At 41.8% G+C, this 27,707-nt stretch overlaps 2 protein-coding genes across 4 annotated transcripts in view; one reads left to right on the forward strand and one right to left on the reverse strand.

Annotated features, from left to right (window-relative positions):
* Positions 1–6,379: 6,379 nt before the first annotated feature.
* On the forward strand, positions 6,380–19,793 carry LOC120733368 (transmembrane protein 125). Of its 3 annotated transcripts, none has more exons than XM_040031468.1 (3): positions 6,380–6,742; positions 12,778–14,236; positions 17,494–19,793. In XM_040031468.1, exon 3 carries the CDS (start codon positions 17,949–17,951, stop codon positions 18,645–18,647), a length of 699 nt encoding a protein of 232 aa, XP_039887402.1. In that variant the 5' UTR covers positions 6,380–6,742; positions 12,778–14,236; positions 17,494–17,948; the 3' UTR covers positions 18,648–19,793. The 3 variants fall into 3 exon arrangements, with proteins under 3 accessions (XP_039887402.1, XP_039887403.1, XP_039887404.1); XM_040031469.1 differs by having other exon boundaries at positions 12,778–13,888; XM_040031470.1 differs by lacking the exons at positions 6,380–6,742; positions 12,778–14,236 and adding an exon at positions 14,397–16,564.
* A 4,486-nt stretch (positions 19,794–24,279) lies between these two features.
* The window catches only part of ap1m3 (adaptor related protein complex 1 subunit mu 3), a 33,005-nt gene continuing 29,577 nt past the window's right edge, over positions 24,280–27,707 (reverse strand). Inside the window, exon 12 of the mRNA XM_040031467.1 lies at positions 24,280–25,753. Coding sequence (XP_039887401.1) covers positions 25,731–25,753 — 23 coding nt within the window. The 3' untranslated portion in view covers positions 24,280–25,730. The remainder of the gene's footprint in view (positions 25,754–27,707) is intronic.

Consider the following 27,707-nt stretch of genomic DNA (forward strand, 5'->3'; position numbering starts at 1 on the left):
GTCACGGAGAAGAAAAGATTAACTCGAAGCTGGTATAATTCATCTGTCCTCTTCCCTGGTAGGTGCAGAGTCTGAGACAAGATTCCCAGACATTTTATTGATTATTAAGGACTAAATCAGATCGCAGTAGAAAACAAGTATTCATTCCTATTAATCACATCCACTTTTGAGCTCACATTGCACCAGAGCTTTCACTAAAGTAGACCTTTGCTACTGCTATTGCTTATAGTCATGTCCAGATCAGGAAAGAGGATGAATGGAAAAGTGCACTTTGCATTACTCTTGTTTAGTTTGAATATCTGGTTCTACCCTTTGGGCTCACTAATGCTACCACTGTCTTTCAGGTCCAGAAAAATGATGTGCTGTGAGAGACATCCTGAACATTTTTAGACATTTTGATTTTCTAAGACTCCACCAAACACCAAAGACATGTCAGACTTTGCTTCAAGAGACTCTTGGAAACAAACTTGTTTGTGAAGCCTGAAAAATATGAGTTTCACATCAGCTCTGTCATTCCTGGGTCCTAAAAAAGGTGAAGACGGATCCAGAAAAGCTAAAAGCAGTCACTGATTGGCTTGTTCCTCGTGCATCTTGTAAACAGCTGCAATGGTTTCTGAGGTTTACAAATTTCTATCAGTGGTCAATGCTGCAGCCAGATTGCCTCACTGATAAATGTTTCCCTCTTTCACGCCAATTACCTAAATGCCAAACAAACTATTTGCTTCACTTTCATAACCTATTGCTCTAGTTCACGAAATGTCAAACCTGATGCTCTGTCCCGATAGTTATCTGCAGGCTCCAAACTGGCCCGAACCCTGCACCCATCCCCCCAGGTGTGCTGTGCTTCTCTGCACTTGCAGGTAATTTGCTTAGTCCACACTGCTAAATTTGCATGCCACCCCAAGGTAAACTGAATCGTTTCATCATTAAAATGTTCTTTTTGATGGCCCTCAGTAGACAATGATGGAACAGAATATGTTTTGGCATGCACTGTATGTGCTAGCAATAAAAGTGGCACACAACCACCTGCAGGTCATTTGCAACCACTATCCATTCCACATCGATCACTGTCTTACATATGACTCTAGCTCCTCTGCTCCCATCTGAAGGACGCACAGCCATTTACAACTTTACCAAAGCTACCCACCGCTTCTTAAACTGCTAAACTGAGCAAGTCATGTGCTCAGGTTACACAGCATCTCTTAAGGCATAGTCTATGTGGCGGGGTGTGGTCTGTGGCTCAGGTGCAGGGGAGGCTGAAGGACAGCTGGCAATAATTGTCTAATCTCGCCTCCCTTATTTCAGTAGCGCACCAGCACCTGGGAAGAGAGGAATGAGAGCTGATGCTGAGTTTGGTGGTAGGACAGCTGGAGCCCTGATCTCGGATGTTATAGTTTGAAAAGATGAATCACTGTAAATAAAGAAACTTGAACTGAGTCATCCTCGTATGTCTGTGTGTGTGCTGGGACCTGTAGTAACTGGCAAGCATGACAGTCTCCAATAGGGTTTCTGTTTATTGCCCAAGTTTAGAAAAGCTTTAGTGAAGCTTTGGGTGATAATGTTTGTTTGACCTCTGGCTGTCACTCGACTCTATTGGACAAATCAAGAACTAAAACTGCTCTCTGCTTTTCTCAAACACTTCCTTGTGGAGGTCTCATTATGATGGATTGAATATGCTCACCTCTTCTACCAGTTAGCGCCATGACAGGTCACTGACCTGTCCAGGGTGTACCCTGTCTCTCGCTTAACGTAGCTGACATAGACTCCAGCCACCCCGTGAAGTAGCAGTATTTGGAGACCAAGCCCTTCTTTGGACTGCTGATGAAAATCTTGCCATCTTGCTAACAGGAAGAGGACCTGGGCCCTGCTAAATGTTCCAAGTCAGAATGTTTGATTGTCCTTCAGAGATATTGTTTTGCTGCCTTTCTTTGCTACTCTCATCCATGAAAAATCACCCAGCCTTCCGTGTTTCACAACTAAAGCCAGTCTCTTCCAATCCCCTGTGCCCTCCAGCTGACGCCTGCCTCCCATCCAGGTCATTGACAAAAAAGGAGTTTTTTCCTTTTTTCTTTCTTGTTCACTCTCTGTCTCTCTCTCTCCCTGTTTTTAGTTGGCGAATGTGAGTTGATCATCTGTGCCTCCAACTATGAATGGAGTTGCCCTGTCCTAGGCTTGCACACATGCACCTGCAGTGCAGTGTCTTAACAGCATATGCTATTTAAAGACCAGATTGTTGTTTCCACAACAGTGGTAACTTTGCTCTTCCTGGTTAGTGCTTGTCCTAGTGTATTTCAGTAGCCTCTCCTGCTTCCCTTCCTTGAGTTCATGATTTGTTTCCACAGTACTTACCTGTTTTCCATCAAGGAGTCTGAAGATCAGAGCTGCCCTCTTACCTCTTATGCACATGGAAGCTAGTCGATCACTGCGGAAACATGGGTTCTTTTGTTGCTCACCTGCCTGCCCACAATCCATCAAACCTCCTCTGCCTCCCTTGGATTCCAGCCTGCCCACCTGCTACCCCTCCAACGCCTCAAACCCTAAACTTAACAAATAAGATCTTAAAGTTGAATACAGCATCTGTTTTGCAAACTTCTACTACCAGTTGTCGATCACCATCAGCCCACTAGTTGTGATTAGTTCCTGCCCTGTTGACCTCCTGCCAGTTTCCAATTCAATTCATTCTGTAAATAAATCTTTTAGACCTTTTGTCAGTAGTCTGAATCTGCTCCTTAGGTCCAGTTTTTGCAAAGTCATGGCAAAAAGGTTCTTTCTAAACACCGCTGCAGCAATCAAAGGAGATTGTGATAATCAATATAATGTGCCAGAGTGCTGTTGAGTGTGTTTAAAAGAAATGTGACCTTTTTTTGCAATTTAATTTGACTTTGAATAAAATATACTGCTGTGAGACTACATCAGTAACATTTTGTTTCACTCTCACATGCCAGCGTCCCTCTCTGGAGTCATTTGATGGCAGCCACTTTAAATTCAGTCATTGTTGATATTTGGTTTACTTCAGTTTGGGGGGGGCATAATACAGCTTGAAAAAAAAACAAAACAAGTATCACAAAAACAAACAAGAGCTGCTAATGTAACCAAATGATAGGCTGCTTTTGTTTTTGTCTGTTACCCCCCACTACAGCCCCTTTACCTCCCAGAGTGAGTGTGCTGGTTGGATCAACAGCAACACAGTGCTGTGCTGGGTTGACACATCACCCAGCGCTACTATTTGGAAATGCAAAACAACAGATTTTTAGTTTTTTGAATGATCCATTTCAAAATTAGTTGAGTGTTACTTCAGCTTGGCAGACACTTTTTAGCTGGAGCCCGATACACTGAAAGAGTAAATTGTCCCCTTAGACAGAGAACAAACTCTCTTTACTACAGCCAAAGTGAAAGGGAAACTCACACATACACAAACAACATCTTTAGCTGCACCAGAGGTCTGACAGTGTAACCCAAAACAACCTAAAATATTAATACATTTGTGATTTCTTCTGGTGGTGGCAGGGTGGTGCGGTTATTGCCACTGCTGCCTCGTAGCAATGCTATAGCTTAGTTAAACTTTTGACCTTACAGGAACATTATTAAACATCTGGGTAAAGTTCTTTGAAAATCTAATTACAATATTTGTTTTTTGAAAAAGTAACATCTGGGAATTTTCCCGTCTAGCTGGAATATTATTATTATTATTGTTATAGAATATCTTTTTAAGCGTGGCCATGTCAGTGTGTCAGACTTTAAGCTCTGGAAATACACTGGTTAGACATGAAAGTGATGAACCCCTCCAGTTCTGGTGAGATTATACCATTTACTCTGACACCATCAAACCAAAATGTAAAAAACTGTATTCATGATAACAGCACAATAAATAAAGAAACCTTGTCACATCTAGACTTTGGTTAAAACGTCAAATGTGATGTTTTAAAACTGACATTAATCTGCAGTTGCCTCACAGGTCCTAGGGGTCAATCCTGGCAGGGCCTTTCTGCGTGGAGATTGTTCTCCCTGTGCCTGCATAGTGCCTTCCTTCTACAGTCCAAAGATATGTTTCTAAGGTTAACTGGCAATTCTATGTCTGTCTCTCTGCTTTAGCCCTGTGATGGACTGGAAATCTGTCCGAGGTGTACCTCACCTCTCCCCCTATGAGAGCTGGGATAGGCTCCACATCTCCACCGACCCTGAACTGGATAGGCGACTAATTACATGGATGGATGGCCTATTCTTTAACATGATTTGTGCTTGTGTCATGCACAGACAGCTTGATTTTTTCTAACATTCTAACATATTACACATCAGACATTGAACTAATCCAAAGAATGACATTGCCAAATGGAAAAGGAAACAAATAAAATTGTACTAAACTGTAATATTGCAGCCATAGAGGTAATTCATCACGGGACACCATGTCTGAACATTAGTGATGGTGACACTACGTTTTCACTTTTATTTTTGTAATGAAATCATTTTACTCTTCTTTTTTGTTTTTATTTCCACAAGAGGCATAAAATGTTTTTTTCTGTATTATCCAATTTATGGGGCATCACTAGGCTACAAACGATATAAATGGATTATAGTTACTCTTGGCAAAGTCCCTCCCCCTCAAAGAAATCACCCAATAATCTCCTTTGTGTCAGAGATGCTATGCTCAATGTGTTATATCACAACGAGGCTATTTATCAGAAGGAACAACTCACTGTGAAGTAGTATGCAAAAAAACAAACAAAAACTTTGTTTGAACAAAGTGTTGGCAACACAGTCTGATGTTCGGGTATGTATAATGTACAGATGAAAAGATAATAAGGGTCCTTGGATATAGCTCCACTCCCACGTTCACTCTCTTGCTCTATGGTATCCATCCAACACATCTACTCTAATCAGCTCCTGTATCTTTGGTCTAAAAATAATACTTCTCTCCGTGCACATGACATTCTGTGGTAGCACCACAGTACGTGAGTGACTAACTGTGAATGAAGCACTTGATCTAATTTTGGAATGTGGCCCTGAAGAGGATGAAAATATCGAATGCAATGAAGACTGTGCTGCAGGAAGGAAACCTGCAGATGTGTGAATATGATCCAGACTCCAAATGATCAACAGATGAGGAGAGGCACCAGTTTAGTGCAGTGCCGTAAGATGTGATCTACGTGGATGTAGCTCCCAGACGTCCACACAAACAAACCAAACACATGAGTTTTCTGGCTCTGGAAGTTTCTTTTATTAGAAGAATCAAATGATGTTGTGCTTTGAATATAAACTGGAAGTATGGGGAAACGAGTCTTACTTCAAGACACGTGAAAACGCTGAAGGCCAAAGGTCAAATCTGAATTTGCCTGTCTGGACTTTGGCATAGCCATCTGAAACATTTGAAAATAATAAAAAGTAATAAAATTGGAGCATCGTTCTTCTTTCTTTAAGCATGTTTTAATCTTATTTTTTTTTATCCTTTTTTTAAATGCATCTTGAAAGATGCTATAGAAATGTAATGTTACTTACTTACTTTATTTGTTTATTACTTGTAAATGCACCATATCACCTGTAGTAGTTCTGTTTAAGAATGTGAAGCAGGTTTTTGGCTCGAGGTGTAAAACTGTAACCAGAGTGTATTATTCTTGCTTGACTCTGTCATTTCATGGGGCCTTTAAGTGGAATAAATTGTACATGAGAAGGACACGTCACAGTATAATAACACAATATTTATTTTTTTTAATTTTTTAAAAATGTTTTTTTTTTTGCATGCCAATAAAATACACAGATCTGGCCTTTTATCTGATCCCAGCTTCCCAGCCTGACCACGCTTTAGCAGATAAGTCGAATCAGTCTTTTTAGTTTCTGTGGGCAGAAACTGTGGTGATGGGGGGGGGCACAGACACATACACATCTATATATGCCAAACACGTTATAAGAATAGGTATGGATTTAAACTTATATAGGCTGGATACATGGAAAACACAACAGAAATTGTTTTTCTAAGAAGACCAACGGAGCCTATCATAGACGCAGTTGCTAAAACAATCTATTAAAGCGCTCAATAGCGCACAAACATCAGCATGATGGAGAGTTCCACAGGAGCAGCAATAGAAATTGCTCAGAAATTTGCTTTCTGTCTCAGAATCAATCACGTCATGTCACTGCTAAGTGATGAATGGCAGAAAAACAACAAGTGCACCGCCTTATAGCCCTAATGTTAATCAGTTAGATTAATATTATATCAATCTGTTAACACTAGCTACAGTTATTGATTAATCTATTGATCAGCAGACTTTTCGCCTCCTTGTGGACTGGAAGGGTTAAACCAATACTACTCTGTAAACCTGACAGCCCTCCACCACAATCACAGTGAATCTTTTATTTATCAGGAGCAGCCGTCCTTCGTTTCATGTGCTGGTTTCCCTCTGGGGACCCACGGCAGTGCGGAGGTCGATTCGCTGACTCTCTGTCCCCTCCCATCGGCGTCCCCTGTCGCCGTGCGCGGCCACACCTGCATTAAACGGGGGAAGTCCGTCCGGCGGAGAGGCAGAGAGACTGTGGGCTTTCACCGAGAGCGAAAGGGGGGGAAGCGCGGCACCCACGGCACATTCATTGCTCTGGACCCTCTCATCCAAAAGACGGCTGAAGGTATGCGGCGACATACGGCTGTGGGACTTTGATGATCTGGACAACGAGCTGGGAATTACTGAAAAGAAATCGAGCGCAGCTACTGCGCGGAGCTGAAGGCATTCAATGTGAACAGCTTAGCGCACAGGTAAGAGTGGCTTCTAATAAACAAGCTCCAAACACAGAGGAGTTTCAACTTTTTACCAACAAAGGGCTTTTTTTCTTAAATCCGATTTATTTAAAACTTACATGCGAGTTTTTGTAACTGCTACATTATTCACGTTCCTTTATTCCCGAATGAACAGCAGTATTATAAAAAGGATTATAAAAGAACGTCACTGTCGATCAGTAATAATAATAGTAATAATAGCGCTCATCTGCGCAGTAGTGCAGGCTGGTGTCACGGACATAGCACCTTTATTTTTAAAAAACAAAATATTTAACAATTTAGTAAGTTGTATACTAAACTGTTAAAGTGTTATCATATAAAGGTCAGTATCCGTGTCTCTTTTTAAAAATGTTTTTCTCTCTTGGCTTTTGTAAGGACTTAACTAAAAGACTAAATCTATCTATCTATCTATCTATCTATCTATCTATCTATCTATCTATCTATCTATCTATCTTATGATAGATGTAAGCACTACTTCTTAAAGAAATCCATTGTATGTAGATGTAGGGTGCCTGGATATTGGTGTCACTTTTCCCACAATAGTTGCATTGTCATGCTCGTATGCTTTCTGGACTTTCCCGGAAGAATAAATTGTCTATTTTATACTGAGGAAAACAAGGCAGTAAAAGATATTGACATTATGCCATACCCACTAACCTTTGCTCTGGTAGGCTGGTCCACAGTTATCAAACACATAGGGCTTCAGATACGCTGTAGATCATCACTTCATAGGGCTGCTGTCATATACTCAGCTATCAGTTTTGCTGCATTGTGGAAAATCCATAAACCACATAGAAAGGGAGTGTTGTAGCTGTATTCAAGCCTTTGCAATTGCAACAGATCAATAGACTGTCCAGGCATGACCCCTGCTGCTTTGCTCATAACCTCTTGATCTGCTGGTACTAATCTAAAGGCCGAAGATGAATCATGGCAGGGCATCTAAATGAGCCGAGGTTACATGCTGACTGTCAGTCTCTCTACACCGAAAGCACTTTAAGGATCATTTAAGATGAGGTCTAACTCTTAAAAACAAGTCAGGCTGAAAACAACATGTGATAGACCTCGTTAAGAAAGAGCCTGAAGTCAACACAGAGTGCAGGATGAAAGAAGGAGAAAAACAAAGTGAGTCAGTGACTGAGTCTGTGGATAACCGTGCAACACAGGGTGCGTTTTTTGTATGTGTTTGTGTGTTGGCTTTGAGACAACACACAAATCAGAGTAGAGTATCAGACAAGAATCTTAAATATCCCCTTTTCTCCACCGTCAGCAGACGCACACAGTCAGGTATGTAGTGTGGCATCGGTAGCAGCTGTAATGACTACATCCACTCCTGTCCCTGGGTATAATACACATCCATCAGTAAGCATAATGAATTCCATAAAGGGGTGAGATGAGGCTAAACTGCCAGACTGTGTTCAGAAAAGGCAATTCTTCCTTTTGTACTTGCATCAAATTGACGATCATAACTTTAAGCTGTTTGCACAAGATTGTTTTTACATCTACACGCATCCATACCGGCAGCTTGTAGAGATAGTGCTTTACCTCTGAACACCACCTCCACTGGAGGGGAGAACAGCGGGCACCACAATCAAGGGCTGAATCACTCGCAAAATGACTGCAGCTGGCTAAAAATATTAGATTTCACCACATCAGAGGATTATTTTGGCAATCTTTGCTGGTAGTTAATGTTAGCTATATAAGCATTCTGCTGTGGTTAGCGAAGGCACTTGCAGTCAAAACAGTGTCACTCGTATCATTCTGAAAAACGTCTGTAACACAAGCTGAATAATGTCAAAAATGCTTCAGCTTAGCCTGCAGAAATACAGTAAGCTTAAAATGACACTGATTTCTAACTTATCAGTGAGAAAATGCTTACTGCACACACAGACATAGCTGAGTGTCAGCATCCTGTATTCCTTACCAGTTTCTCCCGCTGAAACCCTCACATCATGTTGGCCGGATCCACTTTTGTCTCATCAGTGGGAGGTTCCACCTTTTTAAAAGATGAGACTAATAGCCATTCCAAACATGATTCAGGTTTTCACTTACGCAGCTTATAAAAAAAATACCATGTTGTTAGTGCAGTCTACGCTGGAGCTTGTTGGCATTATATATGAATCAATCAGTTATTTACTTCTATAACAGACTGAATTGACAAAGAGGCATGTTTAAGTTTGATGAAGCCGCTGTAGATCCACGGGCTGCTTTTCCCTTTGTGATCAGCACTGCAGCTTTAAATCCACTGCTAACATGTTGGTGTTTTAGCACTTGCGTCATTGTTTTTAACTGGGTAACACATTAACATGTGTTTACTATTGCTAGAACGGTGCTATTAAAGAAACCCGACAGTGATGGGAAGGCTATTTGCTTTCCAGGTACTTGCGAGCAGTAGAGACTCCAAGAAGTTACAGATCAAGCCCAAGTACAATTTATGTAATAAAATAAAGAGCCAATGATCTGACAATCTCATAGGAGGAAGTATTTTGCGACGATGGGAAGACAAAGATCCATTTTAACAGGAAGAAACCCTCGGGCAGAACCGGGCTCAGAGGAGGGGTAGCCATCTGTTGTGACTGGTAAGGGAGTGAGGGGAAGAGGAGATGAAGGAGAGCATGGGGAGAGATTTTTGAAACTTTATCAATACTCTGGCATGTCTCAGTTTTCTTGCTGGCTCTCTGTCTGTGATATATATATAAACATTATAGCAAACTGCTCACTCTAGTTTCATATTAAGCATATAAAAGTGTGGGGGCATCAGTGTTTCTTCAATCTTATCGATACAATAGTCATTAGAACATCTCACTTAACCGCAGGTGTCCTCCTCATATAGGCACTACAGAGAAAGTTGGGAGCTCATTATAGTTGTTAGGTTTCATCCTCCGGGGAACATAGATGTCAAAAAAAATTCCTGTCACCTAAGACTAAAAATCTGTATTAAAAGTTCAGCCACAACGTGCAGCTGCAGGATGGAGACATCAGTTCAGGTAGTGAGGAAATAGCCAGACACTGAGACAGCCATCTCATTCATTACAATTATCATCACCAGACAGCCAATATCAAATTAAAATATGTTGAAAATCACCTTTAAAACCCACAAGAGGAAAGGGTCAGGGTTAAAATAAACAAAGACAGAAGATGGGGAGGTGGGGGTGAGCCTTTTCCATCGTCAGCGGGAGTGAAGCAGAAGGGGACCAGCATGTTAATTGGTGATTTGATTAGCGTTTTAATATTGCAGCTGTGCATGACAAGGGAAAGCAACCGGCTGGACAGAGGTTCTTCCCTTTTTTCTTTTTCTTTTTTAATCAACACTCCTCCACTTCGGGGACCGAGGGTTATTACACAACTTAGTCATTGCACGTCATTCAGTTAATTTCCTTCAACTTTCAAAAAAAAAAAAAGAGAAAGAAAGAAAAAAAATCTGGATTTCTGGAGTCATGGTAAAGGAGCCAGTTTGACAGAAGCAGAAATATTCGAGCCATTTTGAATTGCGCTCAGTGTTTAAAAGCCCCATTTGGCTCCCATCGTACCGGCTGAGTGAGATCCAGAGCCTCTGCTAAGCTGAATTAGACTGGTCTACATTTTTGTCAACAGCAGTGTTTCCAGTGAGAGGAAGAAGTCTATTTAAAAAGAGAGGAACACCATATTCCAGATAACAAATTTGTGCAAATCGAGTTTTGGCTTTGATTGTTAACATGTGTTCGCGTTGGGGATTAACAATACTCAGCAGTTTTACCGAGGCTGATGAATTGGCATATTTTTTAATGTTGGGAATGATGGGATGTGAATACAAGAATGATTGAAGGGAGAATAGCATCAGAATTTCAAGGAGAAAACAATGTAAACACCAAAACAGGGAAAAAGGTCCAGGTAGCTGTGTGCATGACACATGTTTGCATGGGGCTTTGAGTCAAACAGGCTTTTACCTGAATCCAGAGGGACCTCTGTGAGTAATCCCCCCTCCACACCCCATGCACATCTCTGCCTTCACAACATCCCAATACCCGAGCAGACAGAAAAGATAAGAAGTAGCCACACAGAGGAGCACTGGTAGTGAGACAGAGAACGATATGAGAGGCATAGAAAAAAGGGAGGAAACGTGTGTAAAGCTATGGAGATAAGGAAGAGTGTGAAGAAAGCAGATGGGGATGAGTGTGTGTGCTTGGTTGTGGATAAAGTGTCAGGGGGGATGGTCTTGGCTGGTCGTGCCAGTCAGGGTGATATTGTGTCATAAGCTGAGATATAAAGCTCATTTGGGAAGGAAGAAAATCACCTGAGATGAGGCAGTGGGTAAGGAGGAGAATGAAAATGGGAAGTTTAAAGCATCTAAAAATATTAATATCGCTTATAACTGAAGGTCTGCAGCCACACTAGCTGCTCTGTGAAGCTGCCTAATGCATCAGATTGCAATGTCGACAAATTTTCACGTTAGCCATATTAACGCTAGCTAATTAGCAACAAAGTGCAGGTGGAGCAGTTGGGAATGCCATTAATGTAGAAGAGATTGGCAATTAGCCAAAGTTTCTGACAATAGATGAGGTAAGAAAACAACAACTTATTCATCCCAAAAGTTTGGAAATTACTGCGGTATATCTGCCAAAACATCGGAAACGTGTAGCTCAATAGCCCATAAAGGTAGAAGATTATGCTAAAAGAGGAGCCCAGTTAAATGGATTATAAAAAAGTGAAGGAACAACAAGGAACTTAAATCTAAACTGAATTTGGGTATTGTGGTATGAGAGAGCCACAACCTCAAAAGCACAGTCACCATTTTTTTGTCTTTAACCTAAATCACAGACCTCAGATGTTATGTTTGGTTGTAGTAATTCACTGACATACAGAGTTATCTGACCATGGAGGGCTCTCAAAGGGCTTACCAAAAGTTTTAACTGAAGCGTAAACTTTAGGGGGAACCAGTGTAAGGAAGACAAAATCTATATCCCATGGGACCTGGTGCGTGAAAGAGGCATTCCGGATCATTTGTAGGCGATCAAGGGATGATTTGCTCAGGCAGAGGAATAAGGGATAACAAATAATCAAGACAAGAAGCCATGCATAATTATCTCCATTTTACTTTGAGACACAATACATTCAAGATGGACAGAGGGTGGTAAGGATCTGTTTGCTATACATAGCTACCGACCACGTACACGGTCATTTGGATGACCTTTGTGGCAGCTGATGGAGGAATCCAATCGAGAAACATTGTTTTGCAGTAACATATCTGGTATTAAACCACTTTTTCTTTAATCACAACTACTGCAATCCATTCACATTTGTTCTTACCACTTAGATTAATGTCCCTGTCCACCCCAAAAGTCCCGAAGCCAGGTACAGTCGCACGCTGAAGTGTGATTGTAGCAGTTTCTCGCTGCAGCACTCCAGGAATCACATCAAACTACTTCCACTGTGTTCACTCTGGGCTTAATCACACCTAGAGTAATTAATTAGTAATGGCACAAGATTAAAATTTAAGGCATCGACAGATTCATCATGAATCATCCCAGATGGTACTTGAACCACTTCTCATTTGTTGAGACTTTTCACCCGGGACCAAAAGGTCATCCTGACGGGTGGCGCCGGACAAACTGAAAATGAATGCCTGCAGTAAATTTCATGGTAGTCCATCCACCAGCTATAGAATTAGTTAAATCCAACCCACACTGCCATCTTTAAAACCCCAGTGCCTATGTAGCTGAAAACAAACCATTAGTTTCTGAAAAAGAAACATGGTTCTGGTTGCGGTGTTGCGGGGGCTCATCTGGGTATTCCGTTCCTTGATAATGTGCAAGATTTTAATTAAGCTCGTTAATCAGTTTGACGATCACGCACCGGTTTGTAGACTTGAAGCATCTTTAACATTTGAACACAGTGATTTGCTTGCCGCTAGAGGGATAGAAGCTGAATTTCAGTGGCAGAACAGGAGAGGAATGAACGTGTAAGTGCTTTTAAGGTGAACCATAGGGTTAAAGAACAGTATGTGCAGCTCCTGTAAAAGTCTTTTCTTTTTCTCTTAGGTTTTCCCTTGTGATGCCTGGCAGAGTGAGGACAGTAATACTGACTCGGCCATTGTCTCATCACTTGTTCCGGACACAGCGAGGCTCCCCGAGTGTCTTGCCTGTCCATTGTGACTAGAGAACAGACGAAAGATCCAGCTTGCCTGCATAAAGACCTATTCAGCATCATTCTTCTTTGCCAGCCACCTTTGTTATACCAGGAACAAGAGTGAAGTCTCAGCACTCTCCTTAGCCCCTAGCCTTTCCCTCTGTCCCTTTGCTTCTAACGCCCTTATCCCCAATCCACTTCCCTGAACCCCTTTCCCACTCCCCAGGCCCAGTTTCAGCCCCATTCGGAGTCCCAGATGACTGCTCAGAAACATCCGTTACCCTCCCACTCCGCACAAGTCTTCTTTCCTCTCCCTCCAGCCCCCGTGGCGCTTGGCACCGATGCCCATCACATAGACAGATGGAGCCAACCCTGACCCCTCTCTTCGCCCGTGGGGACGCCAAGAGAATCAACGCCTGACTAGAGGAGAAGAGGGTGGGTGCAAGTGTAAAAGGGGGGGAGACAGGAAGTACAGCATTGCTTTGTCACCACGGCAACACATCGTCTAATCTCCCATGGACTCCCCTTCAGCCCGTCCTGCCGTCCTCAGATAAAAAATGCACACAGCAGGAAATTCAGCAGCAGGAGCAGAAGGATCTATCTTTTTTCTGACATATTTTTGCTTTGATTATTTGGCACTGATGCCTTGTTCTACATTTGTGCAGTAAGAGGATGTGAAGATTGGAAAAAAACCCTCTAAATATAGTGAACATAATTTAGAGGAAAGCAAATGAACTGCAAATACTGAAGGAAAGGCTGTCTATAGCACAACAAGTTTGGTTTTGAGCCCCAAACTTCCTCTTCCCCTCCAGTCTGTGTGCTCCAGAATGAATTCACAGAAGTTGCAACAGCCTGGCAAACAATATTTCAGCTTTTTTTAAACAGCATACAAGCCACTTCCCATTGTGCTGTGCTTACCTGAATAAAGCTGTTTTCTCTTTTTTTCCTCTGACAGTCAAAACGTAATACGCATTGCATTCCAGTCCGAGCTTCCCTGGATGTCAACACATGCTTTTATCTGCTGTAAGCTACCACGTTCTGCACTGCACCTTTGCCAAGCACTCAAACATCCACTTCATTTTGGGGTTATTGCGCTTTCATTCTCCCACCTGAGTCCCTGCATTTTTCTTTCTTTCTTTCTTTGCATTTTTAAAATAAGCAAAATTTTGCCTACTTCACTTTCTTTGGATGCTTTTGCTCTCTTCTATCAAACTCTGCTGACCGGCACTCTGATTAGCATACGATATCCTGACATCCAACTTTAAAAAGAACCCCTCATCAACAGTAAAACAAGGCACTAATGGCCGGTGAAATGAATTCAGCTGGCCAACATAACAGAGGCGGGAATACCGGAGTCCCAAAGCTTCCCAGGTAATTGGAGTGCAGTATACTGTATTTTACTCTAAAGCACAGCTCCTCTTGTGACCTTGTGGGCTGAAAACGTAGCAGAGACGTAGAGAGCGAAAGAGAAAGAGGATGATGCTCTGTTTCCGGGGTTTACAATTACAGTGTCTTTGGGATTTTTTTTTTTTTTTTTTTTTTTTTGGGATTTTTAATGACTTTAATTAACTTTTGGTTGCATTAGCAGTACAGAGAACGTTTTTACTGGTAGTGTCAGCCCATTTCAATCATTTCAGTACTTCTGCAGAGCTGAGTGTCCATGACACACTTATTATTCCTGTCACTTAAAAGACAGCCATCTACGGTTGTCTTCAGACACTATGTCTTCTGATAAATTGGAATAATAATCACTAGAGTAGCTTTCAAATGCCTTTATAAGCTACTTTAGACATCAAGATGTGCTGATTTATAATCAGCACATTTTTGATATGCAAGTACCTGCCACATTCATAGGTCACGACAAGTTCCGGGATTGTCAGTCCAAAATTAAGGGATGAAGCAGATTGTCAATAATGCTGCTTGTCAACTCAGCCTCGCTGAGTTTTACAGTCAGCGGCAGTAGTGCATCTGCGGATCTATATTTTATGAATATGCCAAGAGTTGTGGGAGTGTGAATCGACGGCTAAAGGTGTGAAGATTCATTGTTAGACATGGTGCACTGAAGGTTTTAGCGCACGGGTGTAAAACAGTGGGATGAAGATGACTTTGGGCAACAGCAGTGCCGCAAAATCTTTTTGAATTTTCAAGCACGAGGAGATGGCCCTACCTCATTCACAATCTGTGTCAGACTGTGTCAAGGTTTCAGACTGACAACCAAAGATTATTTCAAGCTTTTACTAAAGAAAAAAAAGTCAACTTTTGACATTAGTGACTTGAGCAGAGCACAGTGGAAAAACTGAATAATGTGTTTGTGTAAATTATTTGTGCCTCTCTACTTCTTTTCTATTTCTTAAAAGGAGGCCAGCACAGAGTTAGGCAGTGAGTCAGTGCTTTTGTGGAGATATTTATGAGGCCAATAAGACACGGATGATATGACAGGGTTTAGAGGTCATATAAGTGATAAAAAGAAGAAAGGCAGACACAGCCCAGCAGTTCTGTCTCTGTGTTTTGTCTCTGTGGGGATTCGACTGCGAAAAACAGAACATGAAGTAAGGTATACTCGCGTCATCGAGGGTTCAGTTTCATCTTGTGTCACGTGCCGGTGCCTCTCGCTCTGTCACCCTGTTGATCGCGCGCTTCATGTTACTAGGAGCTTAACGAAAGAGTATAAATAATGTCTCATAAACGAGTTCAGCAGGAATCAAAGGGATAGTTTCACAGCTTTGGGTGGCGTTGTAGCGTCTTTCTTATTTTCACCTTAAACCATATGTTTCTTCATCTCAGTGACTGTGCTGTGTTTTTGGCCTCACCTGTCAGTGACACTGAGCTCAAATCAGCTGGGATTAATTAGTGACTCAACATACATGCACAGGTGCACACACAGAGACACACACGTGCACATATGCAAAAACAAATGCAGACACTCAGTGAAACATGCACAGGCTTATCATATGATTAAACGTGATAACTCACATGTCCTTTTTATAGCATTTCCTTTGACTACTTATCTACAACTGTAAAAAAGCCAACCACACACACACACACGCGCGCGCTCACATACTGACACAACACTCCACCAGATACAGGATGTGAAAAGCTTCCAGAACAGCATGTTGCCAATAAACACCCTCCTTCTTGGCTGTAATTACCTCACTCTTCATTTCACACCTTGTGTATGCAACTCATATCTCCCCGTGTCACGGTATAACTGCTCCACCTCGATACAAGGCGGTACCTGTCCATACTGACAAAAAATGTGATCTTGTATGTTTGTTTAGTCTTTTCCAAACAGTGTGTGTGTGTGTGTGTGTGTGTGTGTGTGGGTGGGGAATTCAAAGATGCGATTTCAATTTCAATTTGGATCCACGACCGCTGAGGACAAACTGTGACTACTGTCAGCTTCTGTTGGACAGCGTGGGCCTGTGACTTTGATAGAAATAAAGCCGCAGACAGTTTTTTTTTTTTTTTTTTTTGAAAGACAAGCTGTGGAGAGCCATAACCTTGAGGTTGTTTGCTTGCTGCTTGTTTACATGACTCTGTTACGGGTGTGTGAAGAGGTTACAAACTACAGTGTGGACGCTAAATGTGCTGAGGTCAGCAAGAAGGTTAAATAAAGGGTTGGTGGTGATTTGGGGGGTTTACTCCAATTTGTGTTAACAGTGCATGTGAAGAAGGAAAAGAAGATTTACTGGACTCAAGGTAATAGAAAGATTCGTCAAGTGAGGCTGTGTGGGTGTCTGTTTGGAAGGATGAAAAGAACGAAAATTTACATTTGTGGATTAGCTGTTTGATTTTCAGTGTGTGCGTGGATAGGAATTGTTTATTCTATCGACAGCTGATGCTCCTTTTATCCAGCCGCCTCTGTAGTGGCAACTCATTACCATAGTGATAACGAGAGAAAGAAAAGGTTGCCGGTGTCAGCACACCAAGTTTTTTTTACACAGAAACTTTGTGTGTATATGTGTGTGTACGTGTCTTTAATTTGGCTGCTTTTTATCCGTTGCTGCAAAATATACACAAACTTAAAAATTTTAAAGAGAAACTTGACACCGAGCTGAATAACACTGTTTGTGCTTGTTGCTTCTCAGGTTTCACACAGTGTCAGAAAATAAAAGAGCAGAAACAAAAAACAAACTTGTTGGTGAATAGGAGGCAAAGAACTTCAATCTCTGGAGCTCAGCACGCAGAGGATTTTTAGCTGGTCTGAAGTTTTTCTTTAACTTATCTTGTACTGATCACATCCTTCAGGGTGTGGAAAACAAAGAGACCCTTAAAAACAAGAAGGAAGAAACAGAAGTAAAGTCTTCGTATATAAGCCTGTGCTTAGCCAGACACTGTTGAACGTGGGTGGTTAGAGCACCTTGAAGCGACTGTTGTTGTGATTTGGTGCTGTGTAGATTCAATTGAATTGAACTGAATTGATCTGAAAGTTAAGCTATTACTCCTCTCCACGTTGTGCTTGGGGAAGAAATGATAGACGAGCACTTCTTATCCATGCATTTCTGTGCTGTGACTTATTGTTTGGTTAGGAATTGAATCTATGTACTAGTTAGTAAGACAGTTATCTAACTAAGTGAGCTGGAGAGGCCACCTACAGCACTGAATGAACTGTATGTCTTGTCTTCCAGGTGACTGCTACCAACTAACACTTTTGCCGATGTGTGGATTCTTTGATTCAGAAACTAACGCATTAAGGATGACTGGGATCTGACTCTGTATCAGGTGTTAACTACAAGAAAAACTACAAGAAACTCCATGAATTTTCAGGAACAATACATCCAAACTAACTTTGTGGAACCTTTGAGTACAAACCATTGTGGATAAAATACACTGATCTCAGTAAAATTTTTTGGAACATTTTTGGGGAATTACATTTAACCTCTTTTTAGATCTGCTAAAAATTGAAAATTTCTGGATAATTTTGAGCAAATTCCCCCATAAAGCTTCTGGAATCTCTTGCTTGTCCTGATTGACCTGCAGTAACCTTTGGTAGATTTAAGAAGGACCAAAGTAACCTTGTGGATTCTCATTCCCTCGTTGTGGTGGTTGCATCCTTCTTCAGCAGGCTGGGAGTACCACCACAATGCCGGAGCTGGACAACCTTCCCCCCGCAAGGGAAGCCAGGAGTCCTGAACTGGGCCTTAATGGTCCAGCAGACCCAGCACAGATTCAGCACAGCATCCTAGAGGAACAAGTGGAGCTGTGGTGGTTCAGAGATCCTGGGAAGTCTTTCCTCTGCTACTGTGTTGCTGTGATTCTCATCCTGGGTTGCGGACTCGGGGGCGTCGGCCTTCTTTCGACTACCACCAGCGTCTCGAGTGAGTGGCGGCTCGGCACGGGCACAGCTTTGTGCCTGCTAGCCTTGGGAGTCCTGCTCAAACAACTTCTCAGCTCAGCTGTGCAGGACATGAATTGCGTTCGGAGCCGACAGCGGATCGACATGCTAAAGAGCGGCGGTTTATCGGACCTTCTAGTGGTTTTAATTACCGGGCTGTCACTGTTGATTTGTGGAGGGGTTCTACTGCATCTGGCCCTTGCCAACCGTATGCCAAAGCCTGGCCAAGCCCTTAATGACATGTACATTTCTGGAGTGGTTTTGCTGGCTGGAGGTGGAGCTGCAGTTGTGGGTGTTGGGATATACTCTGTAGTGGTGATCCTTCTTGAGAGGACGAGGCACGGACGGCGGTTTGTAGACCGGGTTTTGCACATCTTCACTGTTTCAGGACATATGGACCGTCACGCTCGAAGAGAGACTACCTCCAGTTTGGCTAACCTTATATGAGATGCAACCCCAATAAAGCTTTTTTTTGCCCACTGGCTCACCTAAATTAGAACTGGCTTTATGCCCAGACACAGATTCATACCATGCATGCTTCGGCAGACTGCGTACGAGATAAAATAGTTGAGTGTGTAGTATATTCTTAGTGAACACGTTAGTTATTGGCAGTCAGATCTCTGTGAGTAAGGATGCAAAAATGGAAAATGTCAGAAGAACCGAACACTGCTGTACATGGTGATGGTCTGCTTTTTATCTATAGTGGGTAAATGTTACTCCATTCTCACAGGACAAATACTAAACAGCATGGAGAAGACACACAGAACAACAACAAAAAATATTTAAGCCAGTTCTGATAAATTACAAGCACAATTTTTATCCCACAGGAGAAGCAAGCTACAACTGAGTACAGCTAACCTACAGCAGGAGTAAAGTCCATGAATGAACTTTGAGCTATTCCCTGTCTATCAATTCCAAGAACTGTAAGCCTACAACCAAACAAACCCATCTTGTTCTCTAAAAGATGAAGTAATGTTTTTTTGAGTCCTCATTTGGAGGGCGGCACATTCAAATTTATGCATGTGATTTGCATCTGTGATAATTGACCAGGGACCACACATCTGACCACTACCTGCTCACTGAGGCTCTCGTAGTTGCGGATGAGAGTGTCATCTGAATGGATGAAATGAAAATTGAATAAGATGGAATCTGCAAGAAATGGGACAGTATGAACATGAACAAAATCCTATTTATAATTTTTGATTCATATCCCATCCTCACGATCTTCGTGTATATGTGAAAATATTGCCTCTGCAGTTTCTGGGATGATGAATACGAGGGATTCTTTGGGAGTTTTATTGCCTCGGTTTAATAATAATTTAACAAAATTCATGCTGCGCAGATATAGTGTTTGTGGCAGCCTGTCAAATGTGATTGTTGGAGACTTGTATCACAGCACTTTAGAATGTATGAATAACTTGTGTTTTTTGTGCATCAACACTGTACTGTCTTAATTGTGACTCTCGCGGCGCTTTGTTATCTTAAACCAGTGTTAATCGAGATTTTTGATATCGTCACGGCATCGCATTCCACTGTGTACTGTAAAACATTCATTTAAAATAACGTGGAGGTCATAAAGAACAACCACCAAGCTTTGCAGACTCATTTAGTCTCGCTTTGTTGCATGGATTTCTCTCATTGTCCAGGTGGGCAGCCAGGGTGAGCATTAGAGTTTTGATACCACCAAAAAAAGATAATGCAAATCTTGCTGGATTAAGGCTTAAATAATAGGAGTTAGTCTCCAGTTCTGATTTTGTACCCACTATCTTGTGATGGCATCACATTTGCCACGACAATTGTCAACATGTTGTTCACATTCTCAGCCATGAATGGCCTACTCAGTATTCATTATTTCTTTATTAGATAAAGGATTGGCTCATGGCCGTGCTCAGACTGAGCCTTTATTTGATGTGAGCTACACACTTAAAATTTCATGGCTACATCTTGTGCTGTTGGACAAACCCACGTTCAGCTGCTTTCATGGTAGTTTTATCTACAGCTGGTGATGCAAGGGGCACATTTTACTCTGATGGCACTCTAAGGGAATCTGAAAAACAATAACCAGTATGCTTTAGAGGAAAGGCAAAAAAAAGGCATCTGGACTTTAAACTTGGAACCAACAGGAAATGCAGAGATCCATAAGGAAAGTTGTGTGTATGAGCTGTGCATGGGAATGCATTTATCCAGTCTATTTAAGGTGTTTCCAACAAGAACAACATGACAGCATGGCAGAACTGGCCTCAAGAAGCAAATACATTATAAGTAAGGATTATTTCATGAATCAAAATCAATCAGTGCCTCCCACCTAGCCAACTTAGAATCAACATTTTTCTTCAAAGTAAAATCATTTCATTACCTTTGACATAACTATGTGAAATTTTACCTTAAAAATGTGAATATTTTCTGAGTTACAATCCCTCAAAGTACATATTGGATGGCTTTGTGCTTTTTAATTTACAGTTTAAAGTACGGGAGATGATTCTGAAGAAACCACATTTAAGCCTTGTTAAAAATCGCAATAGAATCACCTTTTCAACCACTCCAAGTGACACAATGCGAAGCTAAAATCTTTTTGTTTATCAAAAATGTTTTTTAATAACCAACTCTGAGCATTAATCTCATGGGATATATTATATATATTATAGTTTCAGTGACAAAACTAGGCAAATTTAATGTCTATCACATAGAGTAGCAGAAACAAGCATTGGCACACTGGATGTTTTATTTACTTTCTGGCAATCCACTGGTGAAAACTTCAGAAGGTGCCTTTTGGGAAAAACTTCCCATGGGTCACACACCGTGTGGGATACTTGGCTGGTCAAAACATGCTGTTGAATCTGAAAGCTCTCATTCCAACTCTCCTTTTGGCACTAGGCTCATCTTATAGCCATGATTTCCTTAAAGCTTTAGGTGATCCTGAAAAGATGGTCCAGAATCTTTGGAATGAGGATGCAGAAGATCACCTTGATCACAGATGCTTCTTATGAGAGGTCTTGTTAAGCTGCTGACAGTTTTCTTGTGGGAACCATGGCACGTCTCTTTGCGTTGCCTAACTAAACTTTAGAGAACAACATCCAGTTGGTGTGACACTCGTACTGACCTGCTGGCTCATTACTCAGATCATGCATTAATCCAGATTTTTTTTTAATTTACAATAAAACTCATTAAGATACCAAAACTACCACTATTGCACTTCTCTAAATAATACTGAGACTTTACAAAAATACACTTTTAATTTAACCGCGGTGCATAGCTGGAGGTGTCATCTGTAGTCTCGGCACTTTGAATTTATTAGATGTGGGCTATTTCTGGCTCAGATAATAAGCCATAATCATTCCTCACAAAGCTGAGACGAAGAAAAATCAGTGAAATTAAATCCATTGCATCAGCCTGGCCAGTCATAGAATTTCAGTGCATTTGCAATCGTTTAAACTAGGTTGTCGATATGTCTACGTGAGTTTTTCTCTGAATTGGACGACTCCACGCTATGCTGCTGAAAATATAGCTTTGGTATCATTTAATCCTTCTTGTTTCCAGAAATATAAATATATATATAAAAAATATATCGCAAAAGCAATCATGTTTCTTCCTTTTGGAAAAGTTCGTTCGATACTTTTAAGACGCAAGGACAGAATCAGAGTAGAAGATGCAAAAGGTCATTCGTGTTTGTGAAACGCTTACAGAAGAACCTAAAAAATGGCCTTGCATTGTGTTTCTGTTGTGTGTGCGTATGTAAGTCAGTAACGCCTCTTATCTGTCCGCACATACGCACAGGCTGCTGCCTTGAGACAAAAGGGTCACACAGTTAACCATTGTTGGTGTGATGATGGACAGCAAGCTGAAGGCACAATGCACAACACAGTGATCTGTGGGGGCTGGCATAGACCAGCACCACTTTCTTTCAATACACACACACACACTGAGAAAAATAAAATAGCATGGACCCTGCTGGATTTTGACAACACACAGAAATCCTCTGACTTTTACTTACATAAGTTTGCCTTTTGACCTGCAGTGGCCTATACAGTAGAAATGACTGGCTGTGAACCCATGCATGACAGCCAGAAGAGGTGAACAGAGCGAACTGGGAGGCAGTTCTGATACTGAGGAGAGAGGACTGTGTGGGAGGAGAGGATTCAGAGCTTTTCTGTCAAGCTAAACAGAAGAAAGAATACAAAAACTGGACAAATTGTTTCTCTGCTATACACTGGATTTGAAAGACATTCAGACCGCTCTTCTGCTTGGTATCGTGTTGTTAAATTCATCTTAAAAGGATAAAGTGGTCATTCTTGTCCACAAGTTTACACTGCAGTAAAAACACGTTTTTTTCCGCTGAAGAATAAAAAAAAAAAAATCCAAATTCTGATTTACTAAAATCTTCAGACCTTGTACTGTGGCCCTCCTAACTTTGTTCAGGTGCATCCTGTTTGCTTAAGACTTTCCCCAGATTGCATTTGAATGGCGTTCTCGTTTGATTCCAAAACTAGGCTTCATTTTGAACACAGTATTGCTGAAACGCCAAACAACATCTGTGGGTGAGACGTGAAGATGCATATGGCGGCCCTTCAAATTCTACTCACAATTCTTCTAGCTTAACGCTATGCATTAGCATGTTGCATACATTTATTCCAACGACTACTTAGCTGTCTGCGGTCTAACTAGATAACAATTATCCCTAACCCCAGGCAACCAAAACATGCCAAAAAACAAAAGAACACTTTTTAATCAGAGTACAGCATCGAGTCAGTTAAACTTCTGAGATATTGACCTGGTTAATTAAGTAGCAGAGAGGGTTTTTAATTAGTTTCAGCTGCTCTGGTGTTGATGAAATTAACAACAGGAGGGGCAACAGTGAGACAATCCCCAAATACAAATGGTTTTAGGGGTGGAGGCCACTAATTGTTTTTTTTTTTTCACTAATTTGGCATTTGGCTAGGGTCTGCGGTAATACTACTGGTAACACAAGGCCATACCAGGGCCCTACAGTGATGTCACAGGTGGTCTAGCTCCTCCAGCATGTTCCATTGCCAGAAGGTTTGCTGTTTCTCCCACCACAGTCTTAAGAGTATGGAGGAGATTCCAGGAGACAGGCAGTTACTCTAGGAGAGCTGGAATGGACTTAACTCATCAGCAGGACTGATATCTGGTCTTTTGTGCAAGGAGGAACAGGATGAGCACTGCCAGAGCTACCAAATGACCTCCAGCAGGTCACAAGTTGTGAATGTCTCTGATCAAACAATCAGATGCAGACTTCATGAGAGTGGCCGGCACCGTGGAGTCTGATTGTCATATGCTGGTGCAGTAGGTCCTGAGTTTCTCCTGGTGCACAACATAGCCTGGCACCATAGCACAACATGTGGCAGTATGTTTGCAGGCACTTCCTGGAAAATGAAACAACTGATACCAATGACTGGTCCTTACCCTTTGCCTGACCTAAATCCAATAGAACACCTCTAAGACTTTGTTTCCATCCATCCAGTGCCACCAGGTTGCATCCCAGACTGTCCAGGAGCTCAGTGGTGCCCCAGTCCAGACCTGGGAGGATAGCTCCCAGGGCACCAACTATCATCTCATTAGGGGCATGCGCTGGTATTGTCAGAGCTCTACAAAGGGACCTCATGAGTGTCGTTATGAGTTGCTGAAATTAAATTTTGGAAAAATGGACTAGCCTACCGTGTAATTTTTTTCATATAAGTACAGATATCCAGCATGTTTTTTTCCTACTGAAATCTCATGTATATTCAAAATGCTCCTTTAATTTTTTGGGTCCGTGTAGCAAACTGACATGAGAATGGCATCAATTACCTCATCTAACGTCCAGCAAGAATTTATTAGCATATTTCACAAAATGTCAGACTAATCATTTAAAATAATTGCACCTTAATGTAGCGCCTTTATGCCGTTAACTCAGAATAATAATGGCGCACTAATCTGAGATCTGTTCACTAATGTGACAGATTGTTGATCTACATTTCAGAGCTGGCAAACATTATTTTACCCACAAATATTAAAATTTGCTTGACCAATGTAGTAAGGAACTATGTGCAAAAATTACAACCAAACAAACAAAACACTGATATCCCATAACAAGATACAAAATTTTTTATTTCCAAATATATCCCTTTGTTTCCTATGGACAAATTGTCTTTGATAAATTAATCAAAACACATAACACAGATCTATTAAAATCGTCACTGGGGTCTCAAACAGGTCTCCACATGAAAAAAAAAGGGACTGATTGTAATAGTATGTTTTTGTTTTAACAGCAAACATGGTAAAAATGACTCAGGACTCTTCTGTGTTGTTAGCAATGCAGCTGAACTGATGTGGTGAAAAGCGTGCACAGTAGAGGGAGTCGAGAAGAATCCTGGGGGAAAGAATTCTTCACCATTTTGTCAATATTCTCACATTCTGCACAGAAACTCTCTTCAGGTTAATTTTACCTTTGTACCCCCTTCTGTTTTCCTTTAAAGTTTCCCTTCCACATGGCAGTGATTAGTGATTACAGTATAAACAACAGATATAAGGATAAAAAAAAGAAACCCCCAAACCCCCCCCTCCACCTTTTTCATTCCTTCAGTCTGTGCTCAGAGCTGGAAGCTGATTCTGAGCACAAGGACAAGGTTACAGGCCCCATGAGAGTGTGTCGACGGTGTTGCGTTACACTGCTGATGCCTCTGACAATATTGTGCCTTATTAATCATTGATCTGGTTGCTGGTGTTAATTTCAGTGCACTGGAGTTCACAGTGCTAGGGCTGATGAGACGCAGGCATTTTTGGGGGCAATGAACGTGCCACACAGAGGTTCTAGAAAAAAAACATGCTCCGAGAGGACAAAAATCAAGCACTGAATATAAAGGACGGGTCATAGGAGTGATTGAGAAAGACGAATGTTAAAGATGCTGACTGGTTTTGTGTTGAAGCTAAGATCCTGCCTGGAACCACATGTAACTTGAGTACATGGCGTTTTTCAATATAGAAAAAAATCACCAGTCTGCAACATTATGGCCCTTAGAGAAATAACAAGTGGCGATAAACAATCACAGCTGCTGTACACTGGGACTACATAATCAGTCAGATTACATAGTACTCAGCAGAAAGCCACTGGACAAGCTGAGCAGCCCAAATTGACCATGTTTCAAAAACTACAATAACATGTTTTTTCCCTTTCTTAAGAAAACTAGAAAAAAAAATGTTAAGAGTCCAGAAACGTCACTCTAAATGAGCCCTCCATCTTCATTTAGAGTGAAGCTCAGTTTATTATTTACGCTTTACTGAAGACTGAAGGAATCTGAAATAGAAATTACAGGTCAGAGGTGTTGCACCACACTTTCCCGTCTGAGTCAAGTTAGTTTTAGAGGAAGGGATGACGTCCTGTTGCCATTCAGTGTAAGGGGAAGGAAAAAAAAAAATTGTCCTCCTGCACTTGTCCTCTGCTGTCCGCTGCAGAGAGAAATCTGGAGAAATGGAGGCGAGACGAAGACAGACAGAGAAAGAAAATATCCATTCGTCTAGCAGCGTCTGTGCCCTTTAGTTCGTCCGGAGCTGGTAATCTGCCAAGAGACGTAACAGCAGAGCATTAACGTGCCGCTTGCTTCCCCTCAGTGCTCCTGCACATCACTACCACTTTATAATGGTGCCATTAAATCTCAAAACAAGGTGTACAGAATAATTATGATGCACGTGTGCGCCCCCGGAGGTGTCACAAAAAAGATGAAGCAGAAGTATGCGAACATCCCATTTGCATATGTTATGCGCTTTTGTTTTGACTCTTTTGAACTTCAACTTAAGGTAAATATCAGTGGCACAGAATACAGAGTGTGTGTTAACTGAACCATGCTCATATATATATATATTAATTAAAAACAACAACAACAACAACAAAAAATCCTGACAACACAGCCTTTGAATAGTTTCCCAGAGTTTGGCACATAATACTTACAAGACGGTGAGTTAAATATCAACAACTCAGTGAAAGAGGTGAGTTTAGGGTGTTTCCAGGGGTCAGGGTGAGCACAGATATGTTGGTAATAGCAGCAAGAAAAAAGGGGGATTAAATATCTGCTTAACTAAAAGTAGATGGTTCATTTACAAAGTAAGAGTGGAGAAAGTAAGACAGGCAGGACCTGAGGAGGGAAGAGGGATATATTGGGTAAAGGATGTTGAAGATGGAGCTGCCCTGAAGGAGGAAGAGGAAGACCACAGAGAAGATTCTCTATGGATGTAGTGAAGGAGGACATGCAGAGGGTTGGTGTGACAGAGGAGGATGCTAGACAGAGGGTGAGACGGGGGCAGATGTGGTTCCACTGAAATAAAGCAGTCCTTTATGATATCAAGAACCGGATCCAGTGACAACCTGGATCAGTGATGTGTCATGTTAAACATCCAGCTAATGTGCATCATCACCTGATCAGTCAGATATTAGTGGTCATCACTTTGACTTACTGCTGTACAGTACAAGCAAATGCCTGTTCATCAATCATTAATGAGCCACTAGCTACAGTACACAGCATCAGGGTATTATTTAATCAGTGTGAGAGTGTCTGCCTGTAGTGTCGAGTGAAATGTGATCGCGCCCGTCTCCCTCTGTGTGCTTCTGATGTTAACAGCAAGAGAAAGGGAATAGCCATCTCTCCAAGTCACCCAAACTTCGTCCCCTTTCCTTCTCTAACTTGTTCTCATCTTTTCTCCTTTCGATCCCTCTCGCTTTCTCTCCTTTGCTTCTCTGCTGATGTTACAGCAAGGTGATCGTAACCTTGGCATTTGCCAAGTTGCCACCCTGGGAGCCTCCTGGCACCCTGTGGTATCATTCAACCTCTGCATCCCCTGACTCATCCCTGACAAAGTCAGGTAATGGATATGATTGATGTAATGCAGTCAGGTTCATTCCTGGGGCAGATAGCAGGTATGAAACTTGAAGATTTCTGGCGGTTGTCCAGCAGAGGTACTGGACTCCCATCTCCATATCATTACCATTTGCGTCCCCACTGAAACCCGTGAGCCTGTGTGGAGGACTTTGCTGCAGTCTCATCAATACTTGCAGCTTTAAACTGACCTGTTCAAATGACATGTGTGTGTTTGGGGCGAAGGTGTTGCTTTTTATTTCAACATGCTTTGCAGGTAACATCTCAGGTTAATGGGATGAAACAAGCTCAAAGCTGACAAACACTTCTTGGTCCTTGTCGCCCTTGTTGTCAGCAGTTGACGGATGTGGGTTCATTCCCAGGGCAGCAACTGAATCTCAAGATCCCAGGTGCTAACGTTGCTGCAGAAATTCGGCTGTTTCTGTTCAAAGTTGGACATTAAACACGCTACCCAAGCCTCGAAGAAGCCAGAAGGTTTCTATCCTTGGCAACCTGCATTTTGTCACTCTAAGCCCCTGATGACATGGCTCGTGGTGATAGAGCCAGGTAATAGATATGATAGATGCTATCCAGCTGGGTTCATTCGAGGGACACACACTGAATACTGATGCAGTAAGACCGCTTGTGACTCTGATCTCTCTTG

This window comes from Simochromis diagramma, unplaced genomic scaffold (assembly GCF_900408965.1).
Source record: "Simochromis diagramma unplaced genomic scaffold, fSimDia1.1 OVJJ01000284.1, whole genome shotgun sequence".
NCBI classification, from domain to species: Eukaryota; Metazoa; Chordata; class Actinopteri; order Cichliformes; family Cichlidae; genus Simochromis; species Simochromis diagramma.